Source organism: Salvelinus fontinalis, chromosome 13 (assembly GCF_029448725.1).
Source record: "Salvelinus fontinalis isolate EN_2023a chromosome 13, ASM2944872v1, whole genome shotgun sequence".
Lineage (NCBI taxonomy): Eukaryota > Metazoa > Chordata > Actinopteri > Salmoniformes > Salmonidae > Salvelinus > Salvelinus fontinalis.
In genome coordinates, this window is record NC_074677.1 from 37,352,648 (window position 1) to 37,370,462 (window position 17,815).

Below are 17,815 nucleotides of genomic sequence, written 5' to 3' on the forward strand. Positions count from 1 at the left end.
AAGAGAAACTGCTCCTGGCGCCTCTACTCATCTTTGACCCCTGGCCCTAGGTGACAGCCCAGGATGTAAGGAAGGAGAGCCCACTGCTGTTCAAGTTCCGGGCCAAGTTCTTCCCTGAGGATGTGTCAGAGGAGCTGATCCAGGAGGCCACCCAGAGGCTGTTCTTCCTGCAAGTAAAGGAAGGGATCCTCAACGATGACATCTACTGCCCCCCGGAGACGGCTGTGCTGCTGGCCTCCTACGCCGTGCAGGCCAAGTACGCCGATTACAACAAGGAGATTCACTTGCCAGGATACCTGTCCAGTGAAAAACTGCTGCCTCAGAGGTGAGGCCTCCATCATCTCTAGAGTCTACATAACACCTTTTAATTGCACCTTCGTACTCTCTCATGTTTTTATGGTGTCATATAATTTTGTCTTTGTGTTTTTAGGGTCTTGGACCAACACAAGCTCAACAAGGAGCAGTGGGAGGAGAGAATCCAGGTGTGGCATGAGGAGCACAAGGGCATGCTCAGGTACTGAATCACACACACACATTACTTACTCACCCCTCCTAGCTCTGTTGTCCCTGGCCTGAGAAACATCTCTATTGGTTTCAATTGAAAGTTGAGTATCTCTGCACAGTAGGACATACCACATCATGGTGAAAATTGCTTAAGCTTCTGTCATAGAGTGAATAGATTTGCACTCTGAGAGCTTGATGATGTGAAAGCATGTGCTGTGATGTTTTGAAGCATCCTGACCATCAACTCCTATTAACAACTATGGCAGCTACCTAGCTGGAAGTCTTCAAATAACTTAACTGCTTGTGTTCCTTCTGTGCTTACTTTGGTGCATTTTTTAGATGTAAGTGGCGTATTTTCAAAACTCTTGAAGGCCCAGTGCAGTCAATAACGTGATATTCCTGTGTTATATGTACAGTATATTTCCACACTATGAGGTTGTGAAATTGTGAAAATAATGATAATGCCCTTTTAGTGTAAGAGCTGTTTGAAAAGACCGGCTGAAATTTCAGCCTGTTTTGGTGGGATGGAGTTTTGGCCTGCCTGGTGACATCACCAGGTGGTAAATTAGTTAATAGACCAATAAGAAAGAGTGTTCCAAATCTCTTTGCCAATAACAGCTAGATTTCAGTTTTTCCCTCCCCACTTAGACCACTCCCAGATTTTGTAAATTATTTTTACCATTTGAATTTAAATCAATCACAGTAATGTACTTAATTGTTACCCGGAAAGGATTTGATATTGAGATAAAAACGTCTGCATTGGACCTTTAAAAACTGGAAACTAGTGATGGGAAACCAAGGCTTTCTAAACCCTTTTGGGGCTTTCACCAAATTGTGGTGCCTTTTTTTTTATTACACTGATCTTTTAACACATTATTGACATCTGCTGAACAGGAATAAATTAGCGTTTTTTAAATGTTCATATAGACCTGTTTTCCCATTGCATCTATCAAAACTTTGTGGCGCAATGGATGGGTGTGAGTGTTGGTAAACTAAATTTTGTTAGAGTATGGGGTTTGCATCCCACATTCTACTTCCCCTATTTGCCTCCAGGTACGCTATGTTTTCTAAAACTCTGCATCCGTGGTATTATTTAGGATGCTGAAGACAAAAGATGATCATAGGCTACACTAAATAAAACAAATTATTTGAACAACAGTGGGAAGATGGGTTCACAGTAAATTATTTTTTAACTATAGCCAAGATTCAATCTTGTGCCTATGCTGGTGTCTTATCCCAAATCTCCCTACCTGCTGAGCTACCGTTTAGGTGCTAGAAACTGAAAAACATCTAAGTAAATTGGTAAATAAGGTGTCCAGTAGAGGTTGGTGTTTGAAAGCAACTTTGTATCAAAGAAAGCACCACGGCGAAATCAGTGGGATCTCGCATTTTGCAACAACAGTTTCGAAAAAGCATGTGATCAACCGAAGCTTCAGACGCCATTGATCATGTGGTAATGTTACTTTGAAATGATCCGTCAATGGTATATGCTTCGAAACTAGTAATAAATCAGTAGTGTGACGTTCGAAGCTTCAAACGTCATCATCACGTGGCATTGTTACTTTGATACAAGCATCGTTACATTGTGTCCAATCAGTAGTGCTTTGAAAACTGCATCGGAGCGTCGGACCTCTGGTATCAATCGTCCAATCACTACTCTAAACTGATAACACTTGTAATGCCCCCTATGTTATGTTCAGAACATTTGATTGTGTATTCATTGGAGTTTAACACATCTTTCACCCCTGAGTCATTCATGCAAAATCTAGGTTTTTCGTGAATCTTTTGTGAAATATCATGAGAGCATTTTACCGTAACTTGACATGCACATTTATTTGTTTGCAAACCACAATTTGTTTCATTTTAATCCAATGGCATGTTGTGAGCATGTTGAGAAATACATTTTTATTATCCTACTAGGGATATTGTTAAGTAGTTGGCTATGGTAAAAACAGAAGGAGTTTGAATGGCTGATGAGCTTTCTAAAACTCCCATCCATATAGAAATTAAATATGACATGAAATTACTCGGGATCTATATACAATGCCTTCGGAAAGTATTCAGACCCCTTGACTTTTTCCACATTTTGATAGGTTACAGCCTGATTGTAAAATTGATTAAAATGTCCCCCCCCCCCCCCCCCCCTCAATCTACACACAATACCCAATAATGACAAAAGAAAAACTGTTTTAGCGATTTTTTTTTTTCTTCAATTTTTTTGGCTGGAAATATGACATTTACATAACTATTCAGACCCTTTACTCTGTACGTTGAAGGACCTTTGTCAGCGATTACAGCCTCGTCTTCTTGGGTATGATGATACAAGCTTGGCATACCTATATTTTGATGTTTCTCACATTCTTCACTGCAGATCCTCTCAAGCTCTTTAAGGTTGGATGGGGAGCGTCGCTGCACAGCTATTTTCACATCTCTCCAGAGATGTTTGATCTGGTTTAAGTCAGGGCTCTGGCTGGGCCACTCAACTATATTCAGAGACTTGTCCCAAAGCCTTCCAGTCCCTGCCCCTGCCCCTGAAAAACCTTCCCACAGAATGATGCTGCCTCCACCATGCTTCACCGTAGGGACGGTGCCAGGTTTCCTCCAGATGTGACGCTTGGCATTCAGGCCAAAGAGTTCATTCTTGGTTTCATGAGACCAGATAATCTTGTTTCTCATGGTCTGAGAATCCTTTAGGTGCCTTTTGGCAAACTCCAAGCGGGCTGTCATGTGCCTTTTACTGAGGAGTGGCTTCCGTCTGGCCATTCTTCTATAAAGGCCTGATTGGTGGAGTGCTGCAGAGATGGTTGTCCTTCTGGAAGGTTCTCCCATCTCCACAGAGGAACTCTGGAGCTCTGTCAGTCACCATCGGGTTCTTGGTCACCTCGCTGACAAAGGCCCTTCTCCCCCGATTGCTCAGTTTGGCCAGGTGGCCAGCTTTTTCTTGGTTGTTCCAAACCTCTGCTACTGTGTTCTTCCCCAGGTCTGTTCCTAGACATAATCCTGTCTCAGAGCTCTATGGATAATTCCTTTGACCTCATGGCTTGGTTTTTGTTCTGACATGCACTGTCAACTGTGAGACGTTATATAGACAGGTGTGTGCCTATCCAAATAATTTCAATCAATTGAATTTACCACAGTTGACTCCAATCATGTTGTAGAAACATTTCAAGGATGATCAATGAAAACAGGATGCACCTGAGTTCAATTTCGAGTCTCATAGCAAAGGGTCTGAATACCTACAGAAGCAAAAAAAGTATGTGCACCCTTTGGAAATACCTGGATTTCTGTGTAAATTTGTCATAAAATTTGATCTGATCTTCATCTAGGTCACAACAGTAGACAAACACAGTCTGCTTAAACTAACAACACACAAACAATTATACGTGTTCAGGTCTTTATTGAACACACCGTGTAAACATTCACAGTGTAGGGTGGGAAAAGTACATTTTGGACATTTCCTCTTCAAAAAACTGTTTCAGTTCAGCAATATTTTTGGGATGTCTGGTGTGTTGATTTACTTCTGTGTTTTGGGTCATTGTCCTGTTGCATCACCCAACTTCTGTTGAGCTTCAATTGGCGGACAGATAGTCTAACATTCTCCTGTAAAAAGTCTTTATATACTTGGGAATTCATTATTCCGTCTGATAGCAAGTTGTCCAGGCCTTGAGGCAGCAAAGCAGCCCCACACCATGGCGCTCCCTCCACCATACTTTACAGTTGGGATAAGGATTTGATTTTGGTGTGTTGTGCCTTTTTTATCCACATATAGTGTTGTGTGTTCCTTCCAAACAACTGAACTGTAGTTTCATCTGTCCACAGAATATTTTGCCAGTAGCGCTGTGGAACATCCAGGTGCACTTTTGCAAACTTCAGACGTGCAGCAATGTTTTTTTTGGACAGCAGTGGCTTCTTCCGTGGTGTCCTCCCATGAACACCATTATTGTTTAGTGTTGTACGTATCGTAGACTCGTCAACAGAGATGTTAGCATGTTCCAGAGATTTCTGTAAGTCTTTAGCTGACACTCTAGAATTCTTCTTAACCTCATTGAGCATTCTGCGCTGTGCTCTTGCAGTCATCTTTGCAGAACGGCCACTCCTAGGGAGAGTAGCAACAGTGCTGAATCCAGGCTGCATCACATCCAGTTGTGATTGGGAGTCCCATAGAACGGTGCACAATTGGCCCAGCGTCGTCCGGGTTTGTAAATAAGAATTTGTTCTTAACTGGCTTGCCTGGTAAAATAAAGATTCAATTAAAAATAAATGAAGTTCAGATCAAATTTGATATTTAGAAATTTAGGTCATTCCAAAGGGTTCACATTCTTTTTCTTCTCACGGTATATAAATAAGGTATTTCTGTTTTGTTTTTTATATAAATGTGCAAACATTTCTAAAAACCTGTTTTCGCTTTGTCATTATGGGGTATTGTGTGTAGATTAATGAGGATAAACAAACATTTTTTTTAGATTAAGACAAATGTAAGAAAATATTGAAAAAGTCAAGGGGTCTGAATACTTTCCGAAGGCACTGTACGTCCATTCATTTTTTATAACTGGTACCGTTTACCTTCAGACAAGTCCCGTGGCACGCGTGCGTCAATAGACTATTAAGGATTCTGGAATAGTGACTCGAACAAAACTATTTATAAAGTGATATCTGATTAAATGTATGGTGGTGAAGTTGCATACCACAACACTGATCCCTGCAGACACTAAAGAGTGCATTCAAAATCTACTCAGTACACAATTGACAGAGATACTGCATGGTTGATTTCTGTATGACGTTTACCAGTGCGTGCTGTAGTAAAGTGGCGCTGTTTTGCTAAAAGTACATTTTGTCTTATGCCTAATTGTCTTGATGAAGAGAGTTTAGAACACTTTTTATGCAACTGCTACAGAACTAAAGAAATATGGGATCTGATGAGAAGTTTTGATTTTGATGTAGGTGTCTTCGATACTCATATAGAGGACAATACTAAATGATGGTGGACAATAATATGCATTGTGAACAATAAGATTTGGAAGACAAGCTGCATTGACTATGAAACAACTTTTTGTCCCCTCGAACTCTATTTTTAAACAAATCAAAACAGAACTAGGGCGGCAGGTAGCCTAGCGGTTAAGAGCGTTGGGCCTGTAACCGGAAAGTTGCTGGTTCAAATCCCTGAGCTGACATCTGTCGATGTCCCGTTGAGCAAGGAACTTAACCCTAATTGCTCCTGTAAGTTGCTCTGGATAAGAGCATCTGCTAAATGATTTAAATGTAAACTAAAAAGAAGAAAGCTGGCCTACAGAAACCTCCATGGACACTATTAAATCTGTAAACTATGTAATGTAATTATGAACGCATGTATTGATGTAGAAGCTAAATTGTATTTATATGAACTAGCCTATTATGATTGTAAAAAAAACTTAAATAAGTGATTTTAAAGATGTATGTTGGTGTAGCATGGGGTTGAATGCCATTTCTGCCCCATGCAACATTGTACAAGATCACCTTTTCCACATGACTTGACAACTGATACAGTATCGCCTTTCTCTCTAATTGATTCATCAATGAAATTCAGATTTGTGGAATATATTGCTATATACAACCATTTATTTCAGCAGTGCATTGTACACTACACTATAATTCCAAATGGTAGCACATACAGTGACTTGTTCCACTTTGTCCTATTAAAACACACTGGCTGATGGAGAATTATGATATAGTATTTACAGCCACATCCATATATGATTTGGTTTTACCTTCCAACATAAATTGATGTCAAATTGATACATTTATTTTACAGTGTTCAGCAGTTATCAAACTATATACATGTACGTAAACTAGGCACTACATCATTTTTGTTCAGTAGTTATCAGTTTAGAACAGTTTGATTAAGTGATAGTTAAAGGTATTGTTTACAAATGACAAGCAAATTATATCAAAAGTAATGTGAATATTACATTTTGAAAAGCAGATACCTAGATTGAATATGTATGCAAATTGAAAGAGTGATTTGGTGTAGTGAACAAATTACTTTGACTTTGTTATTTTGTACTCAATCAATTGAAAATGTACTTGTTTTTGAAACATCTGTTTTGATTTTTGTGCTTACAGTTGTGAAAATGTACCACATACTTGTGAACATTGCACGAGTCATTGAAAAAAAAGAAAGGATTTAATGTAATTTGTAATACTTCCACAGAGAGGATTCAATGATGGAGTACCTGAAGATCGCCCAGGACCTGGAGATGTACGGTGTCAACTACTTCAGCATCAAGAACAAGAAAGGATCAGAGCTGTGGTTAGGAGTGGACGCCCTGGGACTCAACATTTACGAACAGAATGATAAGTGAGTGAAATATACCCCACAGGGGTACTCAAACATATGGGACTGAAATATGTTAAACATATGCTGTACAAACTTAGGTACAATGGTTGTTTTCTGATTATGACTAAGTGCAAAATAGTGCAAATATCACTGTTTATATGTTATTTTTGCCTCAACAGGATGACGCCTAAAATTGGATTCCCATGGAGTGAAATCAGGAATATTTCCTTCAACGACAAGAAGTTTGTCATCAAACCCATTGACAAAAAAGCACCAGTATGTAACCACCTCTCTGTTATACAGTATCTCCTAGGGACAAAAAATAATTATTGTTGCCATAATTATATTTAGAAAGATTACTGGTATGGACTGGTCTCATAGATCAGACATAACATAGTAAACATACATCTCGGACACTGTAATTAGTATATGTTACATTTGGTATGGTTACATAAGTTACTTGAGGAAAAAACGAATGTCTAGCAACCCAAAGGTTGCATGTTCGAATCTCATCAAAGACAACTTTAGCTACTTAGCTACTACTTTTTAGCTACTTAGCATGTTCCCCTAATCTTAACCCTTTTAGCTAACCCTTTACCCTAACCTAACTCCTACCCCTAACCCCTAGCACCAGCTAATGTTAGCGTTAGCCACCTAGCTAACATTGGCCACAACAAATGGAATTCTTAACATATACATTTAGCAAATTTGTAACATATTGTACATTTTGGAAATTCGTAACATATTGTACGAATTGCAATTCGTTACATATTATACAAAATGGATGATGGACATCCACAATTTAATACATACCATACGAATGTAACAATTCATACTAAATGGAGTGTGAGATTTATGTATAAAATAATACGGAATGCTCTGAGACCACGTTGGATAGTCAAACATGCTTTCTCTTCTAGGACTTTGTATTCTATGCTCCACGACTGCGTATCAACAAGCGCATCCTGGCACTTTGCATGGGCAACCATGAGCTGTATATGCGTCGCCGCAAACCAGACACCATCGAGGTACAGCAGATGAAGGCCCAGGCCAGAGAGGAGAAGAACCACAAGAAGATGGAGAGGTCAGTGTCACCAGCACCACACACTCAAGCTACTGCTAACATGAGTCTATTTCAAGACATCAGACCTTTGGTTACTCCTGCCTCTGTATTTGTGTCGTCCTTGTACAAGCCCAACAGCAATGCTCAAAAAGAAAGCTGAACATGAAGGGCATTTGTGCATCAATTGATAGTTTCGAACATTAAAATCAGCAGACTGTTGTGGGTGTCAACTGGTGGCCACTGGCCACACATGAGGGTCTTTGTTATGAGTGGATTTTTCTTAAGAAAGTAGCCATCAGAACAATGACAGATCTATTTAGCTAATGTTTAGGTTGGCCTATTGTCTGATAAAGAAGGCTTGACAATGTTAGGAAGTTGTCCATGTTCCCTCCCTTCTATATCCCTGTTTACTCTACGGCCTCTGTCCACCAGGGCACTGCTGGAGAATGAAAAGAAGAAGAGAGAACTTGCTGAAAAAGAAAAGGAAAAGATTGAAAAGGAGAAGGAGGAGCTTATGGAGAGACTGAAACAGATTGAGGAACAGACAAAAAAAGCTCAGCAAGGTTGGAAACACCCTATTTCTGTAGTATGAACAAACTATTATCTTTACTCTTAAAGCTAGGAGTCTTATAAGTGTGGTTGTTCATAGCTTTTTATTGATTGTTGTCGAAATACACATAAGTTGTGTGTGTTCACCCAATACAATGTAAAGCACTGTAAGGCCTAATTTAATCTTTAGTCTTGTTGAGGTAAAACATATTTTGCAAGAGAGATTAATGAAGCCCTAGCTACAGTACACGTAATTCATTCTGTCTATCATCATTACTGTGTGTGCAGAGTTGGAGGAGCAGACACGGAGGGCCCTGGAGTTGGAGCAGGAGAGGAAGCGTGCTCAGGAGGAGGCGGAGCGTCTGGAGAAGGAACGCAGGATGGCTGAGGAGGCCAAGACCGCCCTGCTCCAGCAGTCTGAGAACCAGATGAAGAACCAGGAACACTTGGTGAGTTACACACACACACACACACACACACATTAATGAACAGCACACGCAGTGTCAGCACGTAGCATTGTGCTACAGAGTGATGAGCTGAGTAAAGTGATGATTATTAATTACTGTAGTTCATTCATTGGAATATAACACATCAATTATTATTTGTATTGTATATAAACATGTATTATCATGATAGTTCATAGTATTATTCTAGAAATAGTGAAATGTACGAAAATCATTGTTTAACTTCTAGTTTTCTAACTGTGGTAGTCTTCACATGGTTTGGAAATTAAAATAAGCTAACATCTGAAACTTTCAAATCCAAATTCATGGAAAGAAAGTGAAAATAAAAAAATTGTTTCCACAGGCCACGGAACTGGCTGAGCTGACCTCAAAGATCTCCCTACTGGAGGACGCCAAGCAGAAAAAGGAGGATGAGGCAACGCAGTGGCAACAGAAGGTGTGGTCTCAGCTACTGCTCTCTTCATTTACCTCCCCCACCTTCTCAAATGGTTTAGTCCCATGTGTCATTAAACTATAGTCAATGTTACAGTAATTCATCCATTAGAAAAAAGTAAAAATTAGGATGAACCATAGCCTAACATTAAAGCTTAGCCCTGATTTGCTGATCTGAAGTTATAGCAGTTGGGCACTGTTTGTTTTAAGATATGATATTTTGACTCCCTCTGGTGCAGGGCATTGCTCCATAGGAAGGGCCCCTCCTCTCCTCCCTGTGGGCATGGTGACTCATGCTGTGGTGTGGGCCTGGTTGTAAGGGGAGGGTTCTCTGTCTTTACGTTAGGGAAATCCTGTTTGCCTGGGAGGATATCTTTCACCCCATTGTGCTTTTTTCCCTATTTTAGCATTTGAAAGAAAGCAAATCTAAATGGCAGGTCCCAAATGTCCTGTGATTGTGCTGTCTAGAACAAACCCATTTTCATGCGATGGATTTATGATCTTAGACTGTCACTGATTTGGTGCACCTGTCACCCAGGGAATGAATGTTCATTTTGGGTCCATTAAGACTGTAGAATCTTATGGACGTCATATTTCTTCTGCCAGGGGGCAACAGCAAGAGGGCGCCGCCAGAGAGGGTCGCCTCGCTTCTAGTCCTTACGAAACTATGCAGTATTTTGTTTTTTAATGTTTTATTTCTTACATTGTTAGCCCAGAAAATTTTACGTTTTATTACATACAGCCGGGAAGATCTGTTTGATATCAAAGCGACGTCAACTTACCAACATTACGACCAGGAATATGACTATCCCGAAGCGGATCCTTTGTTCGCACCACCACCCAGAGCATTTGATGTGATCCTAGAGGCAACGTTGCCACAGAAGAGGTAAACCGAGTGGCCTCCTGGTCAGACTTCGGAGGTGTGCACTCCACCCACCGCTTCTGAGTATATTACTCGCCAATGTCCAGTCTCTAGATAACAAGGTGGACGAAATTAGGGCAAGGGTTGCTTTCCAGAGAGACATCAGGGATTGTAACATACTCTGTTTCACAGAAACATGGCTCTCTCGATATGTTGTCGGAGTCGGTACAGCCACAACGACGTCGGTACAGCGTTGCAACGACAGAAATAAAGATCTCTCTGGGAAGAAGGGCGGGGGTCTATGCTTCATGATTAACGATTCATGGTGTAATCATAACAACATACAGGAACCCAAGTCCTTTTGTTCACCTAACCTAAAATTCCTCACAATCAAATGCCGACCATATTATCTCCCAAGAGAATTCTCGTCGGTTATTTTAACAGCCGGGTATATCACCCCTCAAGCCGATACCACGACGGCCCTCAAGGAACTTCACTGGACTCTAAACCATATCCTGAGGCTGCCTTTATTATAGCTGGGGATTTTAACAAAGCAAATTTGAGAACAAGGCTACCTAAATTCTATCAGCATATTGATTCTAGCACTCATGCGGGCAATACACTGGATCACTGCTACTTTAACTTCCGCGGCACATACAAGGCCCTCCCCAGCCATCCCTTCGGCAAATCTGACCACAACTCCATTTTGCTCCTCCTGTCCTATAAGCAGAAACTCAAACAGGATGGACCTGTGACAAGAACTATTCAATGCTGGTCTGACCAATCGGAATCCACGCTTCAAGATTGTTTTGATCACACAGGCTGGGAAATGTTCCGGGCAGCCTCAGAGATTAATATTGATTTATACACTGATTCAGTGAGTGAGTTTATAAGGAAGTGCATTGGAGATGTTGTACCCACAGTGACTATTAAAACCTACCCTAACCAGAAACCGTGGATAGATGGCGGCATTCGCGCAAATCTGAAAGCGTGAACCACCGCATTTAACCATGGAAAGATGACTGGGAATATGGCTGAATACAAACAGTGTAGTTATTCCTTCCAAAAGGCAATCAAACAAGTGAAATGACTGTATAGGGACAAAGTGGAGTTGCAATTCAAAAGCTCAGACACGAGACGTATGTGGTAGGGTCTGCAGGCAGTCACGGACTACGAAAAGAAAACAATCCACGTCACGGACACTGATGTCTTGCTTCAAACTAAACAGCTTCTTTGCCAACTTTGAGGATAATACAGTGCCACCGACGCGGCCCACTACCAAGGACTGTGGGCTCTCCTTCTCCGTGGCCGACGTGAGTAAGACATTTAGAAGTGCTAAACCTAGCAAGATTGCCGGCCCAGACAGCATCCCTAGCCGTGTCCTCAGAGCATGTGCAGACCAGCTGCCTGGTGTGTTTACGGACATATTCAATCTCTCCCTATCCCAGTCTGTTGTCCCCATATGGCCAACATTGTTCCTGTAACAAAGAAGGCAAGGTAACTGAACTAAATGACTATCGCCCTGTAACACTCACTTCTGTCATGAAGTGCTTTAAGAGACTAGTCAAGGATCATATCACCTCCACCTTACCTGCCACCCTAGACCCACTTCAATTTGCATACCGCCCCAATATGTTCACATGAGATGAAATCGCCATCATCACATAACGCTGCCCTATCCCATCTGGACAAGAGGAATACCTATGTAAGAATGTTGTTCATTGACTACCGCTCAGCATTCAACACCATAGTACCCTCCAAGCTTATCATTAAGCTTGAGGCCCTGGGTCTCAACCTCGCGGTGTGCAATTGGGTCCTGGACTTCCTGACGGGCCGCCCCCAGGTGGTGAAGATAGTAAGCAACATCTCCACTTCACTGATCCTCAACACTGGGGCCCCACAAGGGTGTGTGCTCAGCCCCCTCCTATACTCCCTTTTCAGCCATGACTGCGTGACTCCCTCTGCTGTTTCCTGAAGTCCACAATCATCTCCTTTGTTTTGTTGACGTTGAGTGTGAGGTTATTTTCCTGACACCACACTCCGAGGGCCCTCACCTCCTCCCTGTAGGCCGTCTCGTCGTTGTTGGTAATCAAGCCTACCACTGTAGTGTCGTCCGCAAACTTGATGATTGAGTTGGAGGCGTGCATGGCCACGCAGTGGGTGTTGTTGTGGGTGAACAGGGAGTACAGGAGAGGGCTCGGAACGCACCGCTGTGGGGCACCAGTGTTAAGGATCAGCGAGGTGGAGATGTTGTTACCTACCCTCACCACCTGGGGGCGGCCCGTCAGGAAGTCCAGGACCCAGGTGCACAGGGCGGGGTCGAGACCCAGGGTCTCGAGCTTGATGACGAGTTTGGAGGGTACTATGGTGTTAAATGCTGAGCTGTAGTCGATGAACAGCATTCTCACATAGGTATTCCTCTTGTCCAGATGGGTTAGGGCAGTGTGCAGTGTGGTTGCGATTGCGTCGTCTGTGGACCTATTGGGTCGGTAAGTAAATTGGAGTGGGTCTAGGGTGTCAGGTAGGGTGGAGGTGATATGGTCCTTGACTAGTCTCTCAAAGCACTTCATGATGACGGAAGTGAGTGCTACGGGGCGGTAGTCGTTTAGCTCAGTTACCTTAGCTTTCTTGGGAACAGGAACAATGGTGGCCCTCTTGAAGCATGTGGGAACAGCAGCCTGGGATAAGGAATGATTGAATATGTCCGTAAACACACCAGCCAGCTGGTCTGCGCATGCTCTGAGGACGCGGCTGGTAATGCCGTCTGGGCCTGCAGCCTTGCGAGGGTTAACACGTTTAAATGTTTTACTCACCTCGGCTGCAGTGAAGGAAAGCCTGCAGGTTTTGGTAGCGGTCTGTGTCAGTGGCACTGTATTGTCCTCAAAGCGAGCAAAAAAGTGATTTAGTCTGTCTGGGAGCAAGACATCCTGGTCCGCGACGGGGATGGTTTTCTTTTTATAATCCGTGATTGACTGTATTGATTGATATTCCTTCTCCTGAATCAGTTCATACATACCATGAGTCATTAACATTTGTGGCTGCCCCCCTTAGGCCTGCATGGTGCAGGAGGACCTGGAGAAGACCAAAGAGGAGCTGAACAGCAAAATAATGGCATCACACATACAGGAGCCTATGCAGGCCGAGAACGAGCATGACGAGAACGACGAGACCAGCGACCAGGCCAGTGCCGAGTTCACGGGCGGCATCTCCTACAAAGACCGCAGCGAGGAGGAGCGTATGACTGAAGCCGAGAAGAACGAGCGCGTGCAGCAGCACCTGCTGGTGAGTGAGGGTTGCATCACTCTTTGTGATATTGTAGAGATTACAGGAATGGGGCCTATAAACATGTCCCGGTATGCCTGTGTTGTTGTGTGAGCCGTAGTGAGACTTGGCAGTAATGTTATCTTTCCTCTACCAGGCTTTGAGCTCGGAGTTGGCCATCGCTCGAGATGAGACCAAGAAAACCGCAAATGACATCATCCATGCGGATAATGTGAAAGCGGGACGGGACAAGTACAAGACCCTCCGGCAGATTCGGTCGGGCAACACCAAGCAGCGTATAGACGAGTTTGAGTGTATGTGATGTATCTTGTTTGCAACTACTATAACCCCCACAGCAGTGCCATACTTGGTCCATTCATTCTAGACTGCAGACCTGCCTCACACAAGCTACAGTGCCTTTTACCCAAACAAGACCAGAATACATATCAAAAAGCAACAAAAAAAGTACAGCAAAATGTATATGAATAATGGTGCACAAATCACATTACAAGTAATGTTATTCAGAATTATGAAAAGTGGATGTATCAGGGACATTTTTTATAGAAGAATGGTTTAAAGTGAATACAATTTGATAATACATTTTTCCAGCCTTTGAATTTGGGTTATAGATGGAGCGTGTTTTTATTGACTATAATTTAGTTATTTTTGTGATTCATCTCTCACACTGTTTGAAACTAAAAATGAACAAAACAACTCAATGCAGGACAGCTGCAATTACGTTATGGTTGGCCACATTTTAGGTGTCATTATTTCAGAGCAGGTTTGTTTGTTTTGAAGTGGACCTATTACTGTAAGCATTTTCCACAAATTAAGAGAACATCAAACTGTAATTAGATTTTAGTTTTTTATTATATTCTAATCTTAGGCATTTAAAGAGATTGTTGTCTTTCTAAGAGAAGGACATCTTTGTTTGGAAACTCAACAGTATTACTTTTACATAAGATTGTATTAAGTCCATATGAAATAAGCGCTGGAATACCACATGTTCCATTTTCAGAGAGACACATACCTCTGAATGACTCTTTATAGACCAAGTGTATCTGCTATTCCATATAGCCATGCACACTAGTAGCTACCATGATTAGGAGTTTCTTTTTGTATATCAATCCTTTGCTAAATATTTTATTATATGGAATTTGAAGAAATATGGTTCTAAGGCCTGCCTTGAAGGATTTATTTTGTAATTTGGATTTTTCAATAAAACAGGTTGATGTGTAAAAAGATGGATGTCTTATGAAATGTAAAGTTGTTTGCATGCTTCCCATCCGAAACAGTTCAAAATAGTTTGTGTATATATTATGACGACATGTTGTGACGTTTTGGTCTTCTGCAATGTTTGTTTTTTGGGCTGTTCGTGAACACAATTTTAGTTTCTTGAGGTAAACTGAAATTCGGTAACTGAAGTCTATGCGTCTTCATCATTGGTCAACAGTAGGGATTATTCAATCAAGTGTTTGTTGTCAGTCAGCGTGAGACAACTCGTTTTCATGCAAAACAAAATCACTTGAGAAATACTACAACAAACATCTTAGATGTAAAATTGCGCCACTAAAACCTTATTTTAGATTAATTTAGATTATTTTGAGGAAGTGTACACTGGCTACAGCGCCTCAAGAGGGACAACGAGTAGTGTAACGACCCTGGGTTTATAAGAGCGGATATAGACTCTGCCGCTTGAGCATGTTTTTGCGGCACAGTCGATTGCGCGCTGGACTTCGGGCTAGAAGGTCGAGGGTTCGAGACCTGCTCCCTGCCTGTTTCATTACATTATAAACCCAGGGTCGTTACACTACTCCCTCCTTTCAAAGAGCGCCTCCTCGCGTGACTTGCATCTCAACGTCAAATAGGAACGCGCTTACATGCCACGCGCCCATATTGCAGCTACTTTTCATTTTTCAAGCGAAGGTCTTTTAAGGGAGTATGCGAGGCACAGACGTTCACTTCGCCGAGCTGAGTTTGGCTAGGAGCAAACCGAACCTAATATGCAGATGTAGCCTTTTGTCAATTCAATTATATGCATGACTGGAAGCCACCAGCCAGAATCAAAACAAGGATGTTACAGTACAAGGCAGTGCTTTCTCTTCAGCAAACATTTGCTGCTAGTCTTCATTTCAAATGTCATTAAAAGCAGAAACGACACAGTTTGTGTCCCTTTTCCTTATTTTTTTGCATGATCTCAGAAACAGGAATTTTGGGCAAATGCCGGCTGGGCTGGTCCATATTTAGCCAAGTGGGAATGTCCAAATATGTGTTTTTGTGCAGATGTATCATTATTTGGCTGATAATTGGGGCCTCAATGAAAAGAAAAATGGTTTGTAATGTCAAATTTCGAAGTTGCTCCAAATGTCAAATTTCAACATGTTTTTGACACCGTGGGTTGACTCCTGCTCAGTATCATTCCATTTCTCCAAACGTCAATTTTTTTAGTTGCTCCAACCATCGAATTTAATAGGTTATGAGTAAAGGTTTTGGATAGGGTAAAAAAATAAAAAATAAACAAGTGTCAACCTGTGGGATCAAACACACAACCTTCAGATCCAGAGTCAAGCCTACTTGATGGTAATAGCGCTCACAGTTGCCCCTAGTGACCGGTTTGAAGGTATTTCCCGACGTCCTCGGGACATGGATAGACCTTCAATTTCAAAGTCGCTCTTGCCTCTGCCTGCACTGAAACATTCTGTGAGTAGCAGCCATAGACTGTAAAAGCAGGGCATATATTAGTGCATCTGATGTAGATTAGGGGAGATGGGGGGCTATACCGGGGATATAGGCTACTGCATGGGCGATTGGCCATCTGGCAAATCCAAGATGGACCATCTTTTTGTTTGAAAGGTATTTTTTTTATTATATCTGCGTGGTTTTCTCTGTTATAATATATATATTTTGAACATTTGCCGTGATCAGATGGGCCGGCTCGGTTTTCCGATTGGCTGAGCTGAGGATGCGCAAAAAAATCACATTCATAGTCAAACGCGCATCAGCTCAGATAATGTATCATAAAGCACGGAAAGGGAGTTTTCTTGAGGCCGACGCTGCTAAATATGTGACATTTTTATTTTCTAAAAGTTCTTATATTTTTTTATTTAATCATTATTTAACTAGGCAAGTCAGTTAACAAATTCTTATTCACAATGATGGCCTACCAAAAGGCCTCCTGCGGAGACGGGGGCTGGGATTAAAAAAAATATATAGGACAAAACACACATCACGACAAGAGAGACACCACTACACTACATGAAGAGACATATGACCACGTATGACCAGTTTGCAGAGGAGTAGAGTGCAGTGATGTGTCCTACAAGGAGCATTGGTGGCAAATCTGATGGCTGAATGGTAAAGAACATCTAGCCCTCGAGAGCACCCTTACCTGCCGATCTATAAATTACATCTCCGTAATCTAACATGGGTAGGATGGTCATCTGAATCAGGGTTATTTTGGCAGCTGGGGTGGAAGAGGAGCGATTAAGATAGAGGAAACCAAGTCTAGATTTAACTTTAGCCTGCAGCTTTGATATGTGCTGAGAGAAGGACAGTGTGCCATCTAGCCACACTCCCAAGTACTTGTATGGGGTGACTATCTCAAACTCTAAACCCTCAGAGGTAGTAATCACACCGGTGGGGAGAGGGGGATTCTTCTTACCAACCATATGCTCTTTGTTTTGGAGGTGTTCAGAACAAGGTTAAGGGCAGAGAAAGCTTGTTGGACACTAAGAAAGATTTGTTGTAGAGCGTTTAACACAAAATCAGGGGAGGGGCCAGCTGAGTATAACACTGTATCAACTGCATATAAATGGTTTAGAGAGCTTCCTATTGCCCGAGCTGTGTTGTTGATGTAAATTGAGAAGAGTGTGGTGCCTAGGATTGAGTCTTCGGGTACTCCCTTGGTGCAGGCAGTGGCTGAGACAGTAGATGTTCTGACTTTATACACTGCACTCTTTGAGAGATGTTGTTAACAATTCAGGCCAAAGACCCCTCAGAGACACCAATACTCGTTAGCCGGCCCACAAGAATGGAATGGTCTACCGTATCAAAAGATTCTGCTGATCCAAGTGCTGTGACTGTGTCTGTGCTGAGAAATTATGCTAGGTTTAGCAGTGACAGATCAGCAGCTGCTGCAAAAAAACGTGCAGTTGAGGTAGGGAAAAAACAGAAAGACACACATACTGACACAGATTAAGCCTACTGCTGCCAGTTGATATTTTTGCTGTATATTGTATGAAATAGTAGGCTAATTAACACGTAGGCCTAATTAGGGAACAGGGGATTTGGGAGAACACATATGACAGACACTAACTTGCAATAGCGTAAAAAGTTGTTAGATATACTTTAATAACACATAAGCCAAT

At 41.9% G+C, this 17,815-nt stretch overlaps 1 protein-coding gene across 2 annotated transcripts in view; it reads left to right on the forward strand.

Moving 5' to 3' along the window:
- The window catches only part of LOC129868606 (moesin-like), a 41,944-nt gene extending 27,254 nt beyond the window's left edge, over nucleotides 1-14,690 (forward strand). For both annotated transcript variants that reach the window (XM_055942729.1, XM_055942728.1), the window contains exons 4-13: nucleotides 51-325; nucleotides 431-514; nucleotides 6,692-6,838; nucleotides 6,997-7,093; nucleotides 7,738-7,901; nucleotides 8,313-8,443; nucleotides 8,718-8,878; nucleotides 9,237-9,329; nucleotides 13,239-13,469; nucleotides 13,606-14,690. In XM_055942729.1, the coding sequence (XP_055798704.1) occupies nucleotides 51-325; nucleotides 431-514; nucleotides 6,692-6,838; nucleotides 6,997-7,093; nucleotides 7,738-7,901; nucleotides 8,313-8,443; nucleotides 8,718-8,878; nucleotides 9,237-9,329; nucleotides 13,239-13,469; nucleotides 13,606-13,770 (1,548 nt within the window). In that variant the 3' untranslated portion in view covers nucleotides 13,771-14,690. The remainder of the gene's footprint in view (nucleotides 1-50; nucleotides 326-430; nucleotides 515-6,691; nucleotides 6,839-6,996; nucleotides 7,094-7,737; nucleotides 7,902-8,312; nucleotides 8,444-8,717; nucleotides 8,879-9,236; nucleotides 9,330-13,238; nucleotides 13,470-13,605) is intronic.
- Nucleotides 14,691-17,815: the final 3,125 nt, after the last annotated feature.